A 22,451-nucleotide genomic window follows, 5' to 3' on the forward strand; every position below is an offset into this window, starting at 1 on the left:
GTTAAATCCAGCTGGCGGCCGGTCACAAGCGGTGTTCCCCAGGGCTCGGTTCTGGGGCCGGTCTTGTTCAATATCTTTATTGATGACCTGGATGAGGGGATCAGTAAGTTTGCATATGACACCAAGCTGGGCGGGAATGTTGATCTGCTGGAGGGTAGGAGGGCTCTGCAGAGGGATCTGGACAGGCTGGGTCGATGGGCTGAGGTCAACTGTATGAGGTTTAATAAGGCCAAGTGCCGGGTCCTGCACTTGGGCCACAACAACCCCATGCAACGCTACAGGCTTGGGGAGGAGTGGCTGGAGAGCTGCCCGGGGGAAAGGGACCTGGGGGTGTTGGTTGACAGCCGGCTGAACATGAGCCGGCAGTGGCCAAGGTGGCCCAGGTGGCCAAGAAGGCCAACAGCATCCTGGCCTGTATCAGAAATAGTGTGGCCAGCAGGAGTAGGGAAGTGATCGTGCCCCTGTACTTGCCACTGGTGAGGCCGCACCTCGAATACTGTGTTCAGTTTTGGGCCCTTCACTGCAAGAAGGACATTGAGGTGCTTGAGCGTGTCCAGAGAAGAGCAATGAAGCTGGTGAGGGGGCTGGAGCACAAGTCTTACAAGGACCGGCTGAGGGAACTGGGGTTGTTCAGTCTGGAGAAGAGGAGGCTGAGGGGAGACGTCATTGCTCTCTACAAATACCTGAAAGGGGGTTGTGCAGAGATGGGTGTTGGTCTCTTCTCCCAAGTGACTAGGGATAGAATGAGAGGAAATGGCCTCAAGTTGTGCCAGGGGAGGTTTAGATTGGATATTAGGAAAAATTCTTTACCGAGAGGGTGATCAAACATTGGAACAGGCTGCCCAGGAAGGTGGTGGAGTCGCCATCTCTGGAAGTGTTTAAAAAACGTGTGGACATGGCACTTCAGGACATCGTTTAGGGGGCATGGTGTTGTTGGGTTAATAGTTGGACTTGATGATCTTAAAGGTCTTTTCTAACGTTAATGATTCTGTGACCCATTTTCTCTCTCACCACTTGCCTGTCCTATCTGCCTGATACTGAAAAGCCTTTGGGTCAAGCCTGCCTCTTGACACATCTTGGATAATTTCCTCTGCTGTGAGGTGACTGCCTCAGTTGCCTTGTGAACACTGCTCTACACAAATAAATCAGAACTGGTGACAACATCCAAAAAGAATTTCAGAGACAAAAAAAAAAGAGACAAAGCAGGCACCCCTAAAACAAGAACGCTTGTCCTAGTCTACATGCTTACATGCTGTAGTTTACTGGAAAGCACTTCCAACTGTTACACTAAAACATGAAGACTCCTAAGAACTTAAAACTTTCAGGTTCCCCTTTCTGCTTATGATCTTGTGCTTGAAATTCAAATTTCACCAAGCAGCAACTTCCAAAGCCTCAAAAAAAGATATTTCAAGAGAAACACAAGACTTCATGTCTTCTTATTGCCCTCTAACATCCTTATGATACATCAGTCGATGTGTTTCCCATCTCGCGAGCGCTCATCTGCAGAGGACGGGGCATTTGGTAAAGACTCTCTCTAAGCCTCCACTAAAGCTGCAGCAGGTAAAAGCCCTCCATGAGCCATGCTCTTCAAGAAAACCAGAACATGGTTCAACAAATAACAAGCATATTCTTTCAGACACATCAAGTCCAATGGCTATTAAAAATACAAGCTGCCATTTTACAGGTGCCAACAGATGGCTGGTAAGAAAACAGCTCGAGTGGCCGTTTAGCTGGTGACTGCTCAGAAAAGCATCAGCAGCTTCTCAGTGTCCCTTCCACCCTAGCAAGTCACCACTGCACAGGCTGCTGCATGGTGTTCAATAGATGGTATTGAGAAGGGCTTTGAGTGTGATTCTCAGCAAAGATGTACATCTTGTAAGGCCAAAAGGAAGCACCCAATTATCTAGACTGTTACAACGTTTTGGAAAAGGTTGGCAAAACCAAACATGCTTCAAGGCTGTGGTCAACACCACCACATAGAGGAGTGCTATGTGATTCAAAACAAGTGATAAAGGAACCTATGCTTACAGCTCTTACTGCTGCTTCTCTGTGATCTTCTCATCTTCCCATTCTAATACCGAATGACAAAAAGTTACCTTTATTTACCGATCTGAATCTCCATCCCTCCTCCCCTCAGTTCTCTCTTGGCCCAACCTCCTTTCTTTACTGCACTGTGCTTGCAAAACTAAAACACAACCATATGGCTTTTGGCAGAGTTGACTAAGTCCAGTAGGCATTTTGTTAGCCTTGGACATCCATCCACAGAACAGATGTGAATACTGTGCTGAATTCCCAAGGAGTTTCAAGGAGTCTCTGAAAAAGGGGGAAGGAGCACATCATATGGAACAGCAGAACTTCATCTGTTACAACTTAGAAGGATTGCCAAATGCAGCAAACACTTGGAAGTCACCCAACCCAGCCATTCTATTTAAAGTACACATGCCAAAAAAAAAAAAAAAGCAGAGGCTGATGTCTTCATTTTGACAGACAGAAAACTTGTTCTCCCCATTCCCTCTTCACACCCGCTATCACACATTTATTTTAAGTGTGAACACTATCTTCCACTGCAAAGAAAGGAAATGTACAGAGCACTGTACAAGAGGATAGGAAGTGTGCAGGCTCCTTACAAAGGATTTTCCAGATGGGCTGCAATGGAAAGAGATTAAACTGGTGGCATCTGAAGGTGTGGGTAAGGTGTCAAGAATCAAAAGGTCCTGCCCCTTCTCAGTAGAATTTATATGACAGTAAGTCACTATGGACTAAGAAGTAGGAAGATTCATTCCATTTCATTTTAGTTGAATAATTCGGGTGCTATGGTAGTTGCACAGGCTTCCTACAAGGCCAAGAGGTGGACTTTCAGTTGAGCAGCATTTGAAATAGCACTTCTGGGAGCAGAGCCTTCTAACGTAGGTGCAGGGCTTTGCTTTACCGATTTTCTTTCTTCGTTTTTACATGATTGGCAAATTTGATCTCAACAGAGTTAACAGCAGATGTGAACTGCACAGTAATTTCCTGTGCCTGACTTGAGAAATCTGAAAGAAATCTGCTCCTGGAACATCCAGCCTTTCCACAGGATCCCAGCACTGGCGCTCAAAACCTCTAATCACTTCTGCAATCTCAAGCTAACTTCATTTCCTAATGCAGAAACACACTTGCATCACCTGGCAGGAAAGCAAGAAGGCTTGACATCTAATGCACATGTGGTAGCACGTGTTAAGGCCATTCTCCGTTCTCAGTCAGCAAACGACACAGCTTTATTACAGCTCTGGCCAGATTTTCTCATCTATCTGTGCTCCAAATTTTGCACTCTGGAGGCCCCCCCATGCAGCCCGTGGTGGTATCTGCTCTGGCTGACCGCTGAAGCCTGCCGGAGGGTGAGGGCTGCCTACTTCAACCACAGGTCCATGGACCCATAGGAGAACACCTGCAATAGAGATGTTTCAAGTTCTCTTTGCCTTTGCACTACACATTTAAAATTTTACATGAACTCAGTAATTGCTACACTTTTTTTCCTACCACTCATGCTATAAAGTTGTAAGGGCTGGAAAGGCACCCTGCAATACAGTTACAGCAGGCACCGTCACGTTCCTCACCTTGAAAGCCAAGTAGTTCTTGACTGATCCAGTACATGAAAAATATGGTTTCTGTGGGTAAAAGTTCAAGAGGAATGGTTGATGAACAGCAGATGAGGGAAATCAAGTAAGCAAGCAAGCAGTCTTCATTCAGACCCATTATCACTGAGGGGAGAGGGAGTTCAATTAAATCTCCTCTAATTAGAGAGGAATTTAAAAGAAAGCTAGTGAGTCTTTTGGGAGCTGAAGTGATGGAAAATATATAGTCCAGCTTCTTTTCTGTGGACTGAATTTACTGACAGCAGGAACAACTGTACAGTACAGCATCTTCTCTCGGTGTCTGAGGAAAGAACTACTGAGCCGGCGTCGGTTTGGGCACAGAAAGCTGTTGGAGAGGCCAGCAGGGAAGCTGGCTTCATCCTCACAGAAACACTGTTTTGAGGACCCTGAAGAAATAAAGAACTGTAAGGTTGAGCTGGATGTGGTTTTCAACATGATGCCACAAAACACTACATGATGTAAAACAGAGATAACGCGTGGGGAAGTAGAAAAACTTACTACGTGCTCACATCACCTTTCAAACTATTTTATTTTTTAAACAAAAAGCAGACTGAGGAAAAAAACAATATAAACCCATTTGTCAGGTAGGGTAAGAAAGACACAAAACTGATATTAAAAACCAAGAGCACGTTGCCCCAAACATAAGAGTAAGCAAGCATATGTTGTGGTAGCAGTTCAATAAATCCACAGAAGTAATATCCTGTATTCAGAATTGTAAACATTTCCCATAATTGCAAGGTCCCATGGGATGCAGAAAGGATGCAAAGAGGATTTCAAGGCAATGAACAATCAAGTGAATAACCTACATATTTTTATTACATTCAAATGGAGAATTTTTCATTGGAAAGGGTTTCTTTTCTTAACTAAGTGAATTGTTTAGAGATGATAGCAAGTCAAAAGAAAAACTCAGAGATTCTTTAAAACTTCAATGTACAAAAAAATTAGGACCAAATGGCAATTATAAAGATGTCTCCAGAGTAGTACATGAAACAGATGCACCTTGTTGGACAATAGTCACCTTATTACATTGAAAATAAAATTGTGTGAAATTTTCAGAATTGCCTGAAGGAATCAAGTTCTCTTTCCAAAAAACACAGGTTTCTGCTTGCTTAAATATGAAAAACGTCCTTTAAGTTACTTCATGCTTTGTTTAATTTGAAACTACAAAGCCCAGTGATATGATATAACCTCTCTACAGCTGAACAGTACAAGGTTAATTCAGTTTCTTTAGAAGAGTGGAAGCTGTATTAGCATAGCACATAGAAGAAAGGTGAAGCTGTTTTTAATGAATAGAAATCAAAAACTAACAATTTGTACAAAATAGATGAAGGAAGCAAATGGACATCAAAGCAGTATCTACAGTCAGCAGAGGTAATAATGATGTTTTAAGTATATAAGGGGCTTTAAATATATTAGAACCGAAAGAAATCCAAACAATACTAGCAATACAGCTTTGAAAGAAAATGATGGAGTTGTCAAAAGGAACTTCACTGAATATATAAATGAGAATATAAAGCAGGTGTGGAGAGGGCCTCTATGCCTGGCACCTCCAAAATGCTGTTTGCAGTTCTGGGTCCACAAATCAAGAATGAGTTCAAACTGGAGGAGGCTCAGAAGACCCATAAGAAAAGTAACAGGACTGGAAGGGGCTTTTCATGGCAAAGGGAGTCAGGAAGCTCAGTGTGTCAGTAGCTTAAATCCAAAGATTAAGAAGTGATAGAAATCGAGAAAAGCCAGTCTAGTTTTCATTATAACGAGCTATTCAAGCTGGGTGCCAAAGGCTAAGTAACCTCCAGAGCTGGCTGGGTGCTGAAGCCAGTCAGATTCAGACAGGAAATTCACTTTGCCCACCACTAGTGATTTTTTGTCTGAGAGGAAATGGTTTTCTAAAAAAGATGCTTTCACGCAGTGGTTCTCCACCTGATCAGACTACAGCCTGTCCTTGACTCACATCACTTAGCTGAAACTGCTGCAGAGGTGATACGGTTTTGCTGTCCTTGTATCACCTTCTCCCGAGCTGCCGGGAGCTGCAGCGTGCCAGCACTGCCCTGCAGGTCAGGTGAGGATGACAGCCCCTGCTGACCCTAACCTGAGCATCCCAAATAAAATGGCTCTACACCAGTGCAGATCAGGCATTTTGACTTCAGAAAGCACTACCTTACACTTTTTGCCCACCATTAATACATAATGATGTCTCTAACTCTACCCATTTGTTTCCGTGTGTGCTTTTAGTATCTGTACATAATAAAATCTGGTACGAAAAGTAACAAAACGATGTGCCTATATTTTACATGAGATATTTCAAAGAGATAGTTTAAATGTGCATACATTTTAATGTTGTAGATTGTTTCTATATCAAATATACTAACTTAAACTGTCAGTATTTTCATACCAAAGTCCTGGCCAACTTCTTAGAGGAGATCTGAAAGCCCAGTAATTTGTGAGACAGTGGCATTTGTGCTGTCTGTGCTCTATCCTCAGCATGAGGAAGGGCTCTGCTCCCCCTTCAGCCCCCAGCTGCCTTTAGTACCTCTCAACAGGTGATCTCAAATGCTTTAACTAATATCAATTAATTATGCTTCAAATTGCCCCCATGAGAGGCAGACGTGATTATCCCCCTCTGTCATTACACCCAAGGTTAAATGGAGCCAGGAAGAGGTTAAGTGACTCTCAGGGTTCACAGTCCTGCTTGACAGGGCTGCAAAGTGGTGACTCCATTCATTCAACTGCAAAACCATCGAGGCCTCAGAGGGCTCAGCACATGGCAGGATGGAGCCCTCGGCGTGCAAAGTGCAGAGCAGGGAATGACTTTCCAATTCCCCATCTCTGCTTGAAATCATCACCATCTAAATAACAGAGGTAGATACTGCACTTCGTTATTGGTTTTTAAATGACTGCAATTCTAAGCAAGTGAAAGCAGTACATTGCACAGCTATCAAAGCAAACCCAGGAGCTTGTAGACTGCAGAATAAAGCAAAGCCTGTTTCCACTTCAAGAATTCAAAGTGATTAACTAGAATTAAAACAAGAATATTACTTGGTCAATCAAGGAAAGACAGACCACAGACAGTAATTGCACAGATAAGAGCTGAAAATGGGTATACTGCTTAAACCAACACAATTTGTGTAGCTACAGAAGTTATTGAATCCACAGGCAGATCTGAGAAAGGCATTTGGAGATGTTACTGAAAGGTTAATTCGCTTTTGTTCTACCAGCAGAGAATTGGAGGGCCTTTTAATTGAATATTGGGAACCAAAGCTCATTTTATGACCTGACACATAGCATAATCATATTTCCAACACACGAGATATTAGTAATTGAAAGGAGGGGGATTTGTCCTTTGATTTGAAAAAGGTCGTGACGTTTTCAGTTAAGCATCAGGTCAACCAGGGCTTGCCTTGCTACTCTTAACAACAGGGTGGTTGTTAGGGAAAACCTGCTACCAATTTCACAGCCTCCTGGTGGTTTTGTAGTCTTTTTTTCCAAGCTATCTGAACTCTTATTTTGTAGCATTTTGGGGGTATACAGAAGAGACGAGGGATACAAAAACCAAATCTTTGGAAACCACAGCCTTAGGCATGGACAATCACAATAGCGGCAACAAAGTCATCAGAACAGGCCAAATTGCAAAGGTGAGGAGAAAGACTCAGCACAAAACTCCTGGACTGTTTTATCCACCTCAAAAGGCAAGGATACAACCGACTGCAGTGAATTACAAATGACATGACAGCACCTGGCATTTGGTACAAGCAATCCTTTAAGATGGAAGGCTGTACAGCAAGCCACCTCTGCACAGAAAGGGTTGAAGAGCAATAGTTACATCCAAAACAAAACTTAAGTGTCAGTTCCAGTAGGCCAGGATTTTCCAGGTAAACTGTGTCACTGGCCCGTATAGCACAAACAAAGCTGGTAGCAGCAGTTAACCAAGTCAGCATCAGCCTTGGTAAACTGCAAACATAGATAAAGAGCAAATGAAATAATTTTTCCATCTAACATGCCAGTGGATGCAACTGGTAATCAGAAGATAAACTGCTCTGAGTTAGCAGCGGTCCGGCAGAGCACTGAGGGAGGCACCGTTGAATTACTTCTGTGCTAAACAAGGCTCAAGAGCAGCCCCTGTTATGATAATGTTGCATCACCAGAAAAAGCATCTGTCTTACTGGAAATGGGTTTGACAACAGTGCATAGGGGTGGGTGGCATATTCATAGTTAAATGCCTCCCAATGTACCTCACACAGACTTTACATGACACTGCACCAACACAGCTGTGCGCCTGCGAGGAGAGAATTTCACAGGAGGACAAGGGCACGCACTTCCCTCCTCTCCCCCTTCCCACAAGCCTGAACTGTTTATACACAGGTAATATTCTTCACATCAATTCAAGCAGCTGTAACATTTTAGGGTTACGACAGATTTAAAGCATGAATGCTGTTCTACAAAACAAGAGGAGGTGGATCATCCCGACAAATTTTAGTTTAATGCCACAGCTCCACAACAGCCACCTCTAAGCACTTCCGTCACGGCTACGCTCAGTCTTGTGAGGTGCCTCAACTTCCGAGTTGAGAGCAGTTAAAACTGTTCTCTCGGAGCTAATTAATATCCTCGACACAAACACCCGGGCCAAGAGCAGTACTGCCAGCCTGACTGCAGAGACCAGTCTATAAATTCATTCTTTATCAAAACCAGCCTGTTAATGGGCTCTGTAGCATCAGCACAATTTACACTAACAGGAATGCACCTCGCTAATGCGAGCCTGTAGCAAGACCACCATGAATGCAGGAGAGAAACCAGTTAGCGGCAGAGCTAACGTATCAAAATTCTGCAGTACCAGCCCACGCAGGATTTAAAGCCTCATTATCAGAGGGTCCAGACCTCGCTTCTGCTTCAGTCAACAACCAGAAAATCCTTCCTGCAAGGGTTTTTGCCTTGAAACGGATTCCTTCTGTTCAGCATGTTTTTAATAATTTTTTGATAGCTTAAGCCTCATTTACAAACAGGCATGTTTTGTTCAGGCTCTTTGATACAGCCTCCTAATGAAAACTTAACAAGATGTGCTTGCAAGCGATGGGAAAACCTCTTGGTGGGAGCCAATCTGAGGCCATCATGGGACACCGCATTCATCCGTGCTGCCGCTTTGCTCAGTGCATCTGGACCCATTAACTCAACTCTTGACTACTTCAGCCTCCTCTGTGCACCTTTCATACAGAACTATGCCACCCAGGTCTGGTCAGCACCGAGACCCAGACTGGACATCTCAGGCCCAGCAGCCACTGGCTGAAGCCTCACGGTCAGTCAAAATTGCTGTGTTTTGTTACAGCAGTCCGGCTTAGCCAGAACACAGCATTATCTCGCTAAACCTTCCGTGCAAAGGCTGAGATATGGTGCAACGAGCTTTGTCCCAGCTTACTTCAAAAAACAGGAGGGGTGAAAAGGTAACGTTACCGCTTTCTTAAGAACAGCTTTTTGATGACAGCTTGGGTCCCATGAGCAAGCTAGCAGGGCTGGAGGAGCATGCCGGCTCTCCTGGCTGTTAGCATTAATCACCAAAAAACCATCTGCACCCACTCTGCACACAGTGCAACCCACTCTGGCAAGGACTCTCAGCTAAGTACTTTGTTGTTGTTGTTGTATATTCCTTGATGCATAACTTGGGACAGAAGAAACTGGGCAGGTTTTGTTGTGAAAAGACAGAGAAGGAGCATACCAGGATACAGAATGATTAATATTTTGAACAAAGCCTGTGGGTAAAATTAATGCAAGTTTGCTTTTGCTCTCAGCATTTTATGCACTGCTTGATGAAACACACAGGGACGGGCAGGACTGATTTAGTCAGAACTGAAAAAACATGATCCCTATCTGATTCCTTACTGCTGAAGAAATCTCTATCTGGTTTCTTTCCTACTGATGGCCATGAGATGACCCATCAGACACCAATGATTCCTGCTTGACCTGGAAGCCAAAGAACTTTGTTCTACATTGGAACAATTCCTAGGTACCATCTCTGACAAACAGCTTAGAACACCACACAGCCTATTAATGGCTTAAACACCATCCCAAAGTCCTCTGTGATTTTATCAGGTGCAACACAGATTAAGCAGCCTCATTCACTTCTTCCAGCCTCAAAGAAAAACCCTACAAAAAATTTAAGTGAAGAGCCAAGGAGGCTGATGTCTCTTAATTGCATATCTTCTTGTCACAGAACAGCCACTTACTCAATACAAAAATTCCTCATTAAAATCATCCTCAGTATAGTTTATTTCTGGGTGTTCTTTGGGTAACCCCTATGGGTCAGGCTTCACCAGAAAATAACCTTTTCCAGCTGACAAAAATAATTTCCAGTGAAGTGAAAGTTTCACTGCTGAATAGAGAACTGGAATCAGCTCCCAGCAAACTATTTATTAAAAATACCCATTCTGCGAACCCTGTTGAGTCCCACAAATTGAGGCCATTTGGCAAGTTAATAACATTGGCAACTGCCACCCTTACAAATCATTAAAAGGGAACATTTTCCCCCTATTATTTCTCATTGCTGCTGAAAGTATTTTTTAAGAATGCTTATTAGCTTGTGTTTTTACAAAAGTAGGAACTGAATGAATTTGCTCAATGCCAAGCCCTTCCACTAGAAGTGGCTGATCTAAAAAAATAAGTGCCCCCCCCCCATTTGGACCTGTTAATGACTGGTCTATTATATATAACTCCAGTTTCTGACACAGTGGATTCACTTGTAGTGTCTTTGGAGACAGCAATCTTGCCCCAAAAATTATATGAATGGGTTTTCATGTGTTGGTCTCTCATTCTTACGAGCTACAAATGGACGGGTTCTGTTTCTGTGCAAGAATTAGCAGGGGGTGTTATTAAGCCTTTCTTATTTAGAGAAAAATCAGAATTCGATGGGAAGGGTAAAAAAAAAACAACAATAAAACAAACCCCAAAACAACACAAAAAACCACTGTCTCTTTCAAACTCCAGTGTTACTATACCTAGAAACACAGCATTGCTGTGGCTGGAAGACACTTCTAGAGATCATCTAGTCCAACTGCTCCGCTCAAAACGGGGTCAACTAGAGCAGGTTGCCCAGCACTGTGTCCAGTTGGGTCCTGAATATCTCCAACGATGGAGACTCCACGTGCTCTCTGGTCAACTTGTTCCAGTGTTCAACCACCCCCAAGGTAAGAAAAACCCACTTCCTCTTATGTTTAAGCAAAATTTCCTTCATTTCAATTTGTGCCCACTGCCTCTTGTCCTGTCCCTGGGCACTGCAGAGAAGAGTCTGGCTCTTTCCTCCTTACCACCCCACCACATTAGGCACTTACTGTTATGGTTTAATCCCAGCCAGCAATTAAGCACCATGCAGCTGCTCGCTCACTCCCCCCTTGTGGGATGGGGCAGAGAATCGGAAAAGTAAAAGTGAGAAAATTCATGGGTTGAGATAAAGACAGTTTAATAAGTAAAGCAAAAGCTGCGCACGCAAACAAAGCAAACCAAGGAATTAATTCACTACTTCAGCCATCTCCAAGAAAGCAGAGCTCCATGACACATAACAGTTACTTGGGAAGACAGACGCCATCACTCCGAACATCTCCCCCTTCCTCCTTCTTCCCCCAGCTTTATATGCTGAGCACGATGTCATATGGAATGGAATATCCCTGTGGTCAGGTGGGGTCAGCTGTCCCAGTTTTCTCCCCTCCCACCTTCTTGTGCACCCCAGCCTCCTCGCTGGCGGGGTGCTGTGAGAGGCACAAAAGGCCTTGCCTACGTGTCAGCACTGCTCAGCAATACCTAATAGACCCCTGTATTATCAACACCGTTTTCAGTACAAATCCAAAACATAGCCCCCACTATGAAGAAAATCAACTCTGTCCCAGCCAAACCCAGCACACTTAAGCACACTGATAAGATCCTCCTGAGCCTCCTCTTCTCCAGGCTGAACAGTCCCAGCTCTCTCAGCCTCTCCTCTTATGTCAGATGCTCCAGATTCTTAATCACCATCACAGCCCTTCACTGGATCCACTCCAGTACGTCAATGTCCATTCTGTACTGGGGAGCCCAGAACTGGACATAGCAATCCAATTGTGTCTCACCAGTGCTTGACATTGACCTGTTGGTGATGCTTTGCCTAGTGCATCTAGGAGTCTGTGTCCCCAGCTCTGAATAGTCTGTACAAGAGCAGAGAAAACCTAGCAGAAGTTTGAGGGAGCATCACCAACGAACAGCTAAAACTCGATGGTCACATTACCAAATTATGACATCAAGAAGGCTTATTAAATCCCAGGGATGAACAAGGCAGAAGAGGAAACCATGTGAGTTTTAGTTAGAGATGTGATGGTCATGAATTTGGTATAGGTCTTTACATTGGCTTAACAAGAAATTCCATGTAGGACTCCAATGGCTTCTCCAGACAGAAGTTTGGGTTAAAAACACAGTACGCTCCTGAAGACCTATCTGCATCTCCCTATTTCATTGAAAAATGCTCACCTACCTTCAATCACTTTTTTTTTTCTCCCCTTAATTCAGTTTGAATAATGCAGCAAAAACATCTCCAACCGAGAAGACATATTATTTACTGGAACTCTGTTGCCCTTTGTGATTCTGACATCTAATCACAACCAACTGCTTCTATTTTGCACGGTTTTCAGTGCTATAGTAGGAGGAGGTTAAAATTTAATGCATTGGCAAAGTCAAATCTCAATTATCTGGGATAACGGAGTGGAGAGAGCACATAAAAGTAAAAATGCAAAGAAAACACATTCAGATAAGCTATGTGAACAAAGGAGGACATAAAAGAAAGAAGAAAGGGAAGTCAGTGTGTTGATCCCAGAAGAGGCACTGATACAAAATGGTCAGTCCAGGATGCTAGGCACGTAATGCCGTGAGTCTTGAAACAAGCTCTGGACACAGACCACAGACGTGCAGCTAGTGTACTTCTGGCTGGTTAAGCACTGCAGTCTAACCGGCCTAGGCTGGATCTATCCTTGTCCATTTGGCTCACTTCCCAATTCAGTCCACAGCACCCCCAAATCCTGATCATCCATATACCAGGCTGTATGTGTACACTACACTATAGACTAGTTGTCTCCTCTCCCCATTTCTGGATGAAGCCAAGCAATTACAAAAGGAAACCTGGAGTAGTTGATAGTATGCAGTATGTGCATTTCCATTATGGAGATAATACAGACACAGATCCCATAAACCCTCCCAAAACGCCTTTCAAATGCTGGTACAATAAGCCTACTGCTTTCAAATGCTCCTCAAACCCCTCACGGCAGTCCCCAGGACACAACACACATCTGTGGCATTGTGCCTTACTTCAGCAGTAACTTTACTACTATCATTGTCCTCCTCTTATTTTAAGCATTTTGAATTCAGAGATAAGGGAGTGGGATGAGAATTACATCTTAGGACCACAAGAGCCCCACAAAGGTCCAGAAAAGAGCCAGTCCAGATGCTGTGCAGCACAGATGCCAGCAGCCTGCTCCAAGTGCTAGCCCTAAGAAGCACCAACAAGTGCCAGCCTGCACCAGGAGCCTGAGTGGCTTCATGGCCATAGAGGGTACAGATCTACCCAATGGACACCCAGATAAAGATCACGTCCAAGGCAGTTATTGTCACAAGTAGCATGAGCTTTTCTGCAGCTGGCACTTTTCCCCTGGTCAGTACTGGGGATCTGACCCTACTGCTGCCTCCTGCCTCAAATCAGTCATTACAGTACACAGAGATATCACCGGGGAGGAACGGGAATGTGAAATCAAGAACAACATTCTCCGTGGGCGTCAAACCCACAGGAGTGGATTTTTTCCCAGTAATTTCAAGAGTTTTGATTCTGATTCTCAATCCTTAAAATATTCCACAGGCACCAGGAATAACCTTTATGCTTCACCCACATTCAGGGTGATAACAGTAATGAGTTCCCTGTCTTCCATGTGGATGTAGCAGTCTTCTCTTCTGGAGCTAAATCACTGTGAAGCACCGTTCAGTACCATTAAAGCATCGCTCAGCAAAGTCCAGAGTTATTGGCATAGCAGCAGATTGATGGTTCTCCTATATAAATTAAGTAATCTGGACTGGAAGCTGCAAGCCAGATCTCATTTTAATTTGCATCTAAGATATATATCTGTGGCCTTTGCCTAAAGGTTTGTCACTCTAGCTGAAAGTTCTACAAAGGTCAGAATATTCAACTTCTTGCTTTAAATTCTAATGACAGATGAGAGATACATTTCTTAGCATAAATATTTATATATAAACATACTTTATATACGCATGAATACACACACCCCAAATCTTAAAATATCTCAGCATATGTGTAAGTGTAACAAATACTGTCACAGAGTCACAAGTGAATGGAGTAACATATTGGAAGTCTGCACTGACCTAAGATGTGGATCTGAATAGAAAAAGAAAATTATTTGAGATAATGGGGCCTGGCAATTTTAGCAGTGTTCCTTCTGCACTAAAATAAGCAAGTTAAGACTAATTGGCAATGTAAACTCCAAGAGGTCTCAAGATTGAGAAAATGGTAAACAAAAGCAAATCTATCAAATGTAGCAGGAGGCACATTATCACTGCAGAAAAGCTGAAAAATAGAATTATTTGTACTGTTCTACTGCATCAATTATTATTTCACAGAAACCAGAGATGTAAAATATTCATCTGTTCCTTTTCCGTGCATTCAACAAAGGGCAGGCTCGTTGCACTCCCTTTGTATGCCTGCTTTCTGCTTTGCACACTGATGCTTCCACATATAGAGAACAAATCTGACAAATCAGAAACTGTGCATGACCCACATACTGACAACACAACAGCAACACTGACTGTCTCAGAAGTCCCGGGAAGGCCACAAGTGGTTCCAGTTAACACCTCTCTGTCCTGTATGTATACGGGCAGTCTCATGCAGCACTGTATCCAAAACAGTGCAAGAAGAACGTGTCTGAAGGGCAGCTTCAAAGGACTTTGAAGACTTGAAGTCTCGTATCATGCAAGCCTTGCTTTTACAGCCTGTTCATACATCTTTATTCACCCCTCCTGGTGTAAGGGCAGAAGTCAACCAGCAAACAACAGTATCATAATTAGCCCATCAGGCAAGTTGCCCCATGCTTTCAAGGTACTTGAAACTACATACTTCCATGGTACATATCCATTGCACGTAGCATCTTTGCTTTAAACATGGCCTTAAGAAAGTCCAAGGACTTAAGTGCCTTAAAAAGATGCAGCTAAAAACCAAAAGGGAAAAAAATCTCCCCCTTCCACAGAAAGTCACGCATAGGGTAAAGAGAACTCAAGGGATGTCAAACTCCTAAATCTTACCCTTTCATGTGCAATCATTTGATTTTCAAAGTTACAGCTTGCTCTTAACCAGTTGAGGTCCAGGAATCAGAAATTCCTGGCACATGAGCAATTTTCCATCAATAGGTGGTGGGAACTGGAGTTGAGAAGGGATTAAGTCCCCTTCCCTTTTCTTTTACAACCTTCCAAAAATCTCCCTTCTGAATTGCACCCGTCCCTTCTCCCACATCCAGCAGGGCTTCGTGGGAGCCCAAAAGCATTCATTTAATTCTCTAACAGAAAAGCCAAATAAGGGGCTGCCTGATTAAACATTAAGGACCTGAGATTTTTCTCCCTTTCTGGAAAATACCTTCAGTTTAATGGAAACAAGTTAGTAACTGCTTATCTGAAGGCTATCCATTAATTGCAGGGCTGGCCATGTGACACGGAAGAATTCTTCCTGCATCTGAGGGGGGCTGAGTCATGGTACTATAAAAGCAAGTTAACGCTATCTCATATTAAGTGGCAGGATTATCTTCTCCCTTTGACAGACCCCTTAAAAGTTAAGAACCTGTACGAAGTCTGCCTGTCTCTGGAACAACACAGGAAAACAGAAGAGGTCCCTCCCATTCACCTAATTTATAAAGGGCCTGATTCAAAACTTCTCTAGAAATATTCTCAGGAATATTCAAAAGGAAAGTGTGCGTGTGACGCATGCAAAACAATCAGGGAGGAGGGAAGCTATGCCTATATTCCCAGTGGGGATTTAAATACAGATTTATTACAGACAAAATTTATTCCATCAAAATTTGTTCTCAGCCTCTGGGGACTGATTCCTCCTACACCACTATATCGATTTCACTATTGAAGTGCTGCACTAATGAGTCAGGCTCTCCATGTCCATTGTGCTACCATAAAGGATCACATTTTGTTATATGGACCATAAAATGCAGCAGAGGAAAATAAATCTGTTCTGTTTTTGTACCCTGCCTGCTTTGATGTCTGCATTAACGCAGTAACTCTTTAAATAAACACTGTACACTGTTTTGTTTCCATTTATAAAGATACAAACAATGGTGCCAATGATGGACCCATGCAGTTATATTCAGAATCAGCTCTTTACCCTTAAAAGTCTGGGGACAGCGAGGGAATTAACTCGGGATTTCATGAATTGTAGGGTTTATAAAACCCATCCATGTGGAGAGGTATTTACTCACATGGTGCATAGAACATGACAAGGGTGTGCTTCTTCTTCTTCAAGGACTCCCTGAAGTCTTCCCCAGCAAGGTGTATAACGCTAGTCTGTTTTTCTTCCCATGCAGGCTCAGGTGGAGGTGGTGCTTCAGGACTAGAACAGAAAGGAAATTAGATTGGTTTGAAAACATTTCTGGAAGCAGACAAAGGGGCATCATGTCCTGGTCATAACTACCATGAGGGAACTGAGGTTGAACAATCGTTCAGGATGCCTGTGCAGTAGAAAAATGTGCTTGATATTTGCAACACCAGATAACAGCAAAAAAGATGCAAGTTAATTTCTGGAACTCAACAAAAATCTAATTTAAGTGATTGTACTCAGGCATACGAGTAGGAATGCAGAATAAAGATTTCCTACATTGCATCCAACATCTGGGTGGAAAAATCATTGCTCTTGTATCCCTGTGTCATCCATAGGCATGAATTGAGAAGAACAGCAAGCAGGTAGAATCAAAAGGCAACCGATATAGAACAGCATCTTCCATTCAAATATCCTTTTTGTACTCTTCAGCGCTATCATGCAAACTTCTATAAAGAATTCCATGACCTTCTCTTGAATTCAGATATTAAAGCCAGGATGCAATAATCAGCATCGTTCCATTTGGAAGACTGGGGGTGACTGAACTGGAATATTTTACCTTGATAAAGAGAATGTCAGGTTTCAATTATGTCTGCACATACTGACTAGATCAGAGCAATCCCGCACATCTAGAGCGCCTCTAACAAAACTTCTGCTATTCACCAGCTCACAGACTTCTCTCAGACTCATTAAATTCACTCCTGCTGTATCTTAAACAGTGATTACTTATATAAAATCATCAGAATGGTGCCACCGTATAAAGACCTTCATATGTCGCCTTGGTAATAAATTAGCTTTTCAGACTTTCCTGTCACTTAGAATGACACCATTTTAAGTTCTATCAGGTATATAAAAACTAAGTGGAGAAAAACTCAATTTTTAAAGCCCTACTCAAGGTCACTTGGTGGACATCTATCGTATTTCCATCAATACTGATTTGCCAGTTGTTAGTGAAAGAATTAGGACAGCTGGTGCGAATTTTCACACGAACACAAGTCAGTGTGAGCTATCATTGTTTACAGTTAGTCAGAGGTGCAGCTTCATCTCACACAGATCTTCTCATGCCAACCTGAAATAAGCTACCCAGATACTGGTAACAATGTAGTGTGCCAGCACAGACTACAGTCACCATGGAGGGACAGGAGCCAAAACCTGCACAGCTGCGACTAGACCACTCATGGGGATAGGTTTATGCAAGCTGGGGTTGTTCAGTCTGGGGAGGCTGAGGGGAGACCTCATCGCTCTTTACAACTACCTGAAAGAGGGTTGTGGTGACATGGGTGTTGGTCTCTTCTCCCAAGTAACTAGTGATAGGACAAGAGGAAATGGCCTCAAGTTGTGATGGGATGTTTAGATCGGATATTAGGAAAAACTTCTTCACCGAGTGGTCAAGCATTGGAACAGGCTGCCCAGGGAGGTGGCGGAGTCACCATCTCTGGAAGTGTTCAAAAAACGTGTGGATGTGGCGCTTCAGAACATGGTTTAGGGGACATGGTGGTGTTGGGTTAACGGTTGGACTTGATGATCTCGAAGGTCCTTTCCAACCTTAATGATTCTGTGAAGTAGTACCTTCATCTCCAGCCTGCACCCCAGATGCATCCCTATTTTCACCAATTTCAGTGCAGCTGTGACAATTTTATCTTTGGTCAGCAAACAAGGATCTTGCTCGATTGCCTCTCTAGTTGGGAGAATATCCAGCAGTCAAGAGCAGGAGACAAGTTGGCTGGGTTTCCTCTATGTTGCTGACTACCTGAGGCTGCAGACAAAAGCCTTCATGCGGCACAGCAGGACCCAAGAAGGATTATCACCCCTTCCCTCTTCCTCATTGCTATTCACCTGCCAATACGTACAGGCAGCGTCAGCCTGACTGTTTAACTCAATATAAATTACACAGCACTCTAAATGCTCCAGCAAACCAGTGAAAGTAGGACAGTGACTTAACATCCAGCATTGACGCAGCAGCCTGGAGCCTGAGTATGCACGAAGGCCATGGGAATACTGTGTCTAAATTTAAAATATAGATAAAACTTCCCAACATGCTATAATGATGCTTCCAGACCATATCTATTACCTGATTTGAAGCTCTCAAGAGATGTAATTTGAAAAGAAAAGGGGAAAAAACCACCAACAACAAAAAACCCCAGAGACCCCTCCCCACACACCAAATAAGTGGGGAAAAATTAAGATTACATTCTTCACGCCAACTGCACTTAATGGTTAGATGATTTAAAAACTTCACAAAACACTGGCAGGTTTTTCTTCCCCATTGAGTAATGCAGAAAATGTATTAGGCTTACAGTACCTAAAGGAAATGCGTATTTTATTCCAGAATACTTAAAGAGAGAATTGTACCAGCAGTTTACTTTTTTGAAATGAAATTATTTTCATCATACATCAAACTTAATTCTGCATATTTTAGCACACCACCCAAGAAAAGTTGGTTAGCGCAGACAAAGGTGCTGTTTTTGTTGGTCTCGCTGGCTTTCCTTCAGCCCCACATAGCTGGTATTCTAGGCATTGGCTCTGAAATGCTGGAAAGAGCAAAGTACAACTGCAGAAATTCAGTTACTAACAGTGAAATCTGCTGCTTAGTATACAGAGGGAACAACAAATGTTCCATTTATTTTTCAGAGCCATTGCTATTCCTTCTCTGATGAGAGGCTTAGGGTATATTTGAAAAACATTTTGGAAAAGAAATACTGGGACAACTATGAAAAACCCCACAGCAAATAAAAGATTTGGTGTATTAGAGACCATAATTAACATTTGTGTTTGTATGGCTTTGAAAACTGGAGTTCAGTTTGGTTTTGTTAGCAAGGGATTTAGGCAGTCGATAAAGCTAAGATTTATTTCCTCACCAAAGCAGCCTTCAGGAGCCAGTAACCAGGAACCCAAATACTATCTCAGACCCTAAAACTTACTTTAGCAGCCAGTCGATGATCTTCTTCTTTGTTCTGAGGTGTGGCAGAGTGTATTTTTCCTCTCCATCCTTAAAATACTTCAAGGTAGGAAACCCTGAGATGTGGTATCTTTCTGCCAGCGCCTTGTTGATGGTAGCATCAACTGCTGCAAGGACACCTGGACTCTAAAACAGAGACCACTAACTGTAAATCCCAGCAACATACACACACCCCTCTGGCCGGAAACATTGGACTTGGGGCAACCACTCATGATCTAGGTGCCTTCACTTTCTCAGGTGCTCAGCACAGACACACAGAAAGACACAGAGGACTGATGCAAAACCAGGAAGGGACATCTTATGGACGAAGTGTAACCAGGGTTACCTGTTCTCTTCCCATTTCTGACAGGATTCGCTGTATATAATTCACTTGATAATACTTAAAAGCTGTTTCCAGGAATGGCATTTCCTCCCACAAATCCCAGTTTCTCCCAGAAGAAATGAGCATTGTTAAAGACAAGTTTATTTCAAGGCAAATTCATCTTTCCCTTACTTGTGGGCATCTTTACATGGACCACCTTTAGAGTTACAGAAGAACAGATACCTCTACAGCGTGATTCATCGGATCTTTGTTTTTCTTTTCTCCCCCTTCTTCTCCAACAACTACAAAGGGACTCGAGATGTCTCCACCGAACATGCTTAAGTATGGGGGAGACTAATCCTACTTCTCTTCTTGCATGGCGTACAGAGCGTGAGACTGAATCAATAACACTAATACTTATATTATTGTATCTCTCTTCTCCAGCCATGCTGATGGAGCACTTAAGATGAAGCTAATGGAGTGACGCAACCATAAAACCAGGGTATTTGAAAGAGGGATCAACCCCCTTTGTTTTTTTCCAAATCTAATTCATAAATAAAAGCCTATGTTTCTTCACATTCAATGCCTTTAAGTAAGGGGAAAAAAAAAATCCATTTTGGATTTGATCATATTATGTATAAGGCCTACAGCAGAATACATAAACATTTTTCGATTTTGTTTTCGTTCAAGACAGAATGTTCTTTCTAAGACTTTGGCAGGGCTCACGCATTAGCGATGAGACTGTACTTTGGAAGCACAGTTTGAAGGGTCCTGTGGGAGGATGAGAACAGCTGAATTTGTTGTAGGGAGAAAAGCCACTTTTATTACTCCAGTTATTTATTACTGATTATTTAAAGGATATAATAAAGGAAATTAGCTTACATCACTGGCTACATGGAGAAACTCTGCAGCCTTCTCATATTCTGGCTTCATTTTCTTACAGTGCCCACACCCTGCCAAAAAAAAAAAAATTCCAATTAAGTTGTACACGCCATGGTTATTCATTGACCATTTAGCCATTATCAAAATCCAAAATCATGTGGTAGAGATTTAGTAGAATTTAGTACGCGTTTTACTTACTTTATTTGTAAAGCCTTAGTATGATTTAGGATCTTTTCCGAAGTGGTCACTATGATTTAAACAAAGAATTTAAGCTATTAAAAAATAATAATAAACCCCCTGAATTTGCACCCACACCTCTTTCCTCCCAGAAAGTACTGTAAACACAGTATTTGTCAAGCCCAATGCTTCTAGCATGCTCTTGGGTGAGGCACAACCTCACCCGCTGCAGTTTCCAAATCTTTATCTGCTTTAAAAAGAAAGAACACAGGCCCTCACGTGACGTCCTGACTTTAAGCGGAGGCTTATACTAGCACTGCTTAATTGAGTAACGTAATTTGAGTTGAACTGCACTGATAATAAGCCCTGCTTTACAGTGGTGTAGCATGCCCCTCTAGCAAGGATTTGCACTGATTTAATCACATCAGTGTAATTACACCACCACATATGTTGTCAACATAAGCAGGGCCTGTAAAACTGAGATAATGGTGCTTTCTCGCTTGTGCGAAGTTCTCCAGAGATTTGCCATTACTTCACTGCTAAGTGCTGACATTACAATAAAGTAAAATGAATGCACGTGTGAAAAAGCTGATTTCAAATAAATTATTTGGGTGTAAATTAAACTGCTTTCAGCTGGTGCGATTGCTTCCAGGCAAGTTGAACTTTCAGGAGCAGGTGAGGCTCCTGCCACGACCTGAAGCTATGCTTCAGCGCCTATGGCGCAATGCTGGGTCTCCAGGACAGCCCCTTCCTCGCCCCCGCGCAACCCATGCTATTGCCCCCGAGAGACCAGCGCAAGCACCGTCCCCGCAGGGTCAGAGCAAAGGGACGGCGCGGCAGAGATCGACGCCCGGGCAGGGCGAGGAGGGCCGGCTCCTGCACGCAGACCGGAGACGCAGAGAGCTGTAATAAGGAGCATGGCACAACCCAGACGCGCTGCACTCGCCTGCCCCGGTGCAGTGTAATCTCAACGCAGTCCCTCGCCACGCTTTTTCCTCTTGCTTGCAGAAGCAGCCATTTTTTCTTTCTTCAGCTGTTATTGTTGGAGCGGGCACTTGAAAGCCCAGACTTTGCTGAGCTTTTGAAAGTTGTATCAGAAAACAGGGCTAGAAATCTGTTTCAATGCAGGTTCAGCAAAAGCCATTTCTGAGGTGTACGAGCAACAAGGCTGGGGCTATTTTTACAGCACTGTCTAAAAGAACATAAACCAAGGACTCTGAATCTCAGTGCTGCTTTGACTCCCACTAATGGGGTGACTGCTGAAGCCAGCAGATGCAAACCTAAGCGTGAACTCAACCAGACAACCACGTTCTATACAGCACAAGTCAGAGGGTGTTTGCAGCCAAGAAGCAAGAGGACATCCAGGTGTGACTTCAGGGACTCCAGCAGAGCTCCAACCACCACAGCACCCCATGAAATGCTTTCAGGGCATGTTTATAGAACACGGTGGATACATTTGAATGAAGACTGCAAATGCCACCTGAGAATTACAATAAATACCCAAACGGCTGATCCCAGAACAAACTCCAGTTCAAACACCAACGAAGGTCCATACCGCTTAGTCACCTGCATAGCAACCACAGTCTCACAAAGACCCACGTCCTTCTTTTGAGAAAAAAACAATGCTTTAATGTGGTAGGAACAGCAGCATGAAGGGACCTCAGCTGGAGGAGAAGGTTCGCTTTGATTTTACACACTGGCAGGAGCATGTGCCGCCAAGCTGGGAACCTGACGCAACAGCTTCAGAGGTGAATTCAGGAAGAAGCTGAATTTTTAAAGAAGTTACTGTCTCAGCACTGCTTCTCATGGTTAAGAGCACGAAAGAGGCTGGCAAAATGATTTATTTGCCACCCACCCACAGAAAGCTTGCCAGCATATGGCTTTGTGGAAGGGGTTGACAGTTCCCTT

At 43.2% G+C, this 22,451-nt stretch overlaps 1 protein-coding gene across 1 annotated transcript in view; it reads right to left on the bottom strand.

The window, feature by feature from the left end:
* Positions 1-22,451, bottom strand: part of PDIA5 (protein disulfide isomerase family A member 5) — a gene marked incomplete at its 3' end in the record, with an annotated part of 102,876 nt that overhangs the window by 14,082 nt on the left and 66,343 nt on the right. Inside the window, exons 12-14 of the mRNA XM_082001503.1 lie at positions 20,367-20,437; positions 19,146-19,309; positions 16,109-16,239 (exon numbers count right to left, since the gene is read on the bottom strand). Coding sequence (XP_081857629.1) covers positions 16,109-16,239; positions 19,146-19,309; positions 20,367-20,437 — 366 coding nt within the window. The remainder of the gene's footprint in view (positions 1-16,108; positions 16,240-19,145; positions 19,310-20,366; positions 20,438-22,451) is intronic.

The sequence above is a fragment of the Phaethon aethereus genome, assembly GCF_964289735.1.
Source record: "Phaethon aethereus genome assembly, chromosome: 6".
Taxonomy (NCBI): Eukaryota; Metazoa; Chordata; class Aves; order Phaethontiformes; family Phaethontidae; genus Phaethon; species Phaethon aethereus.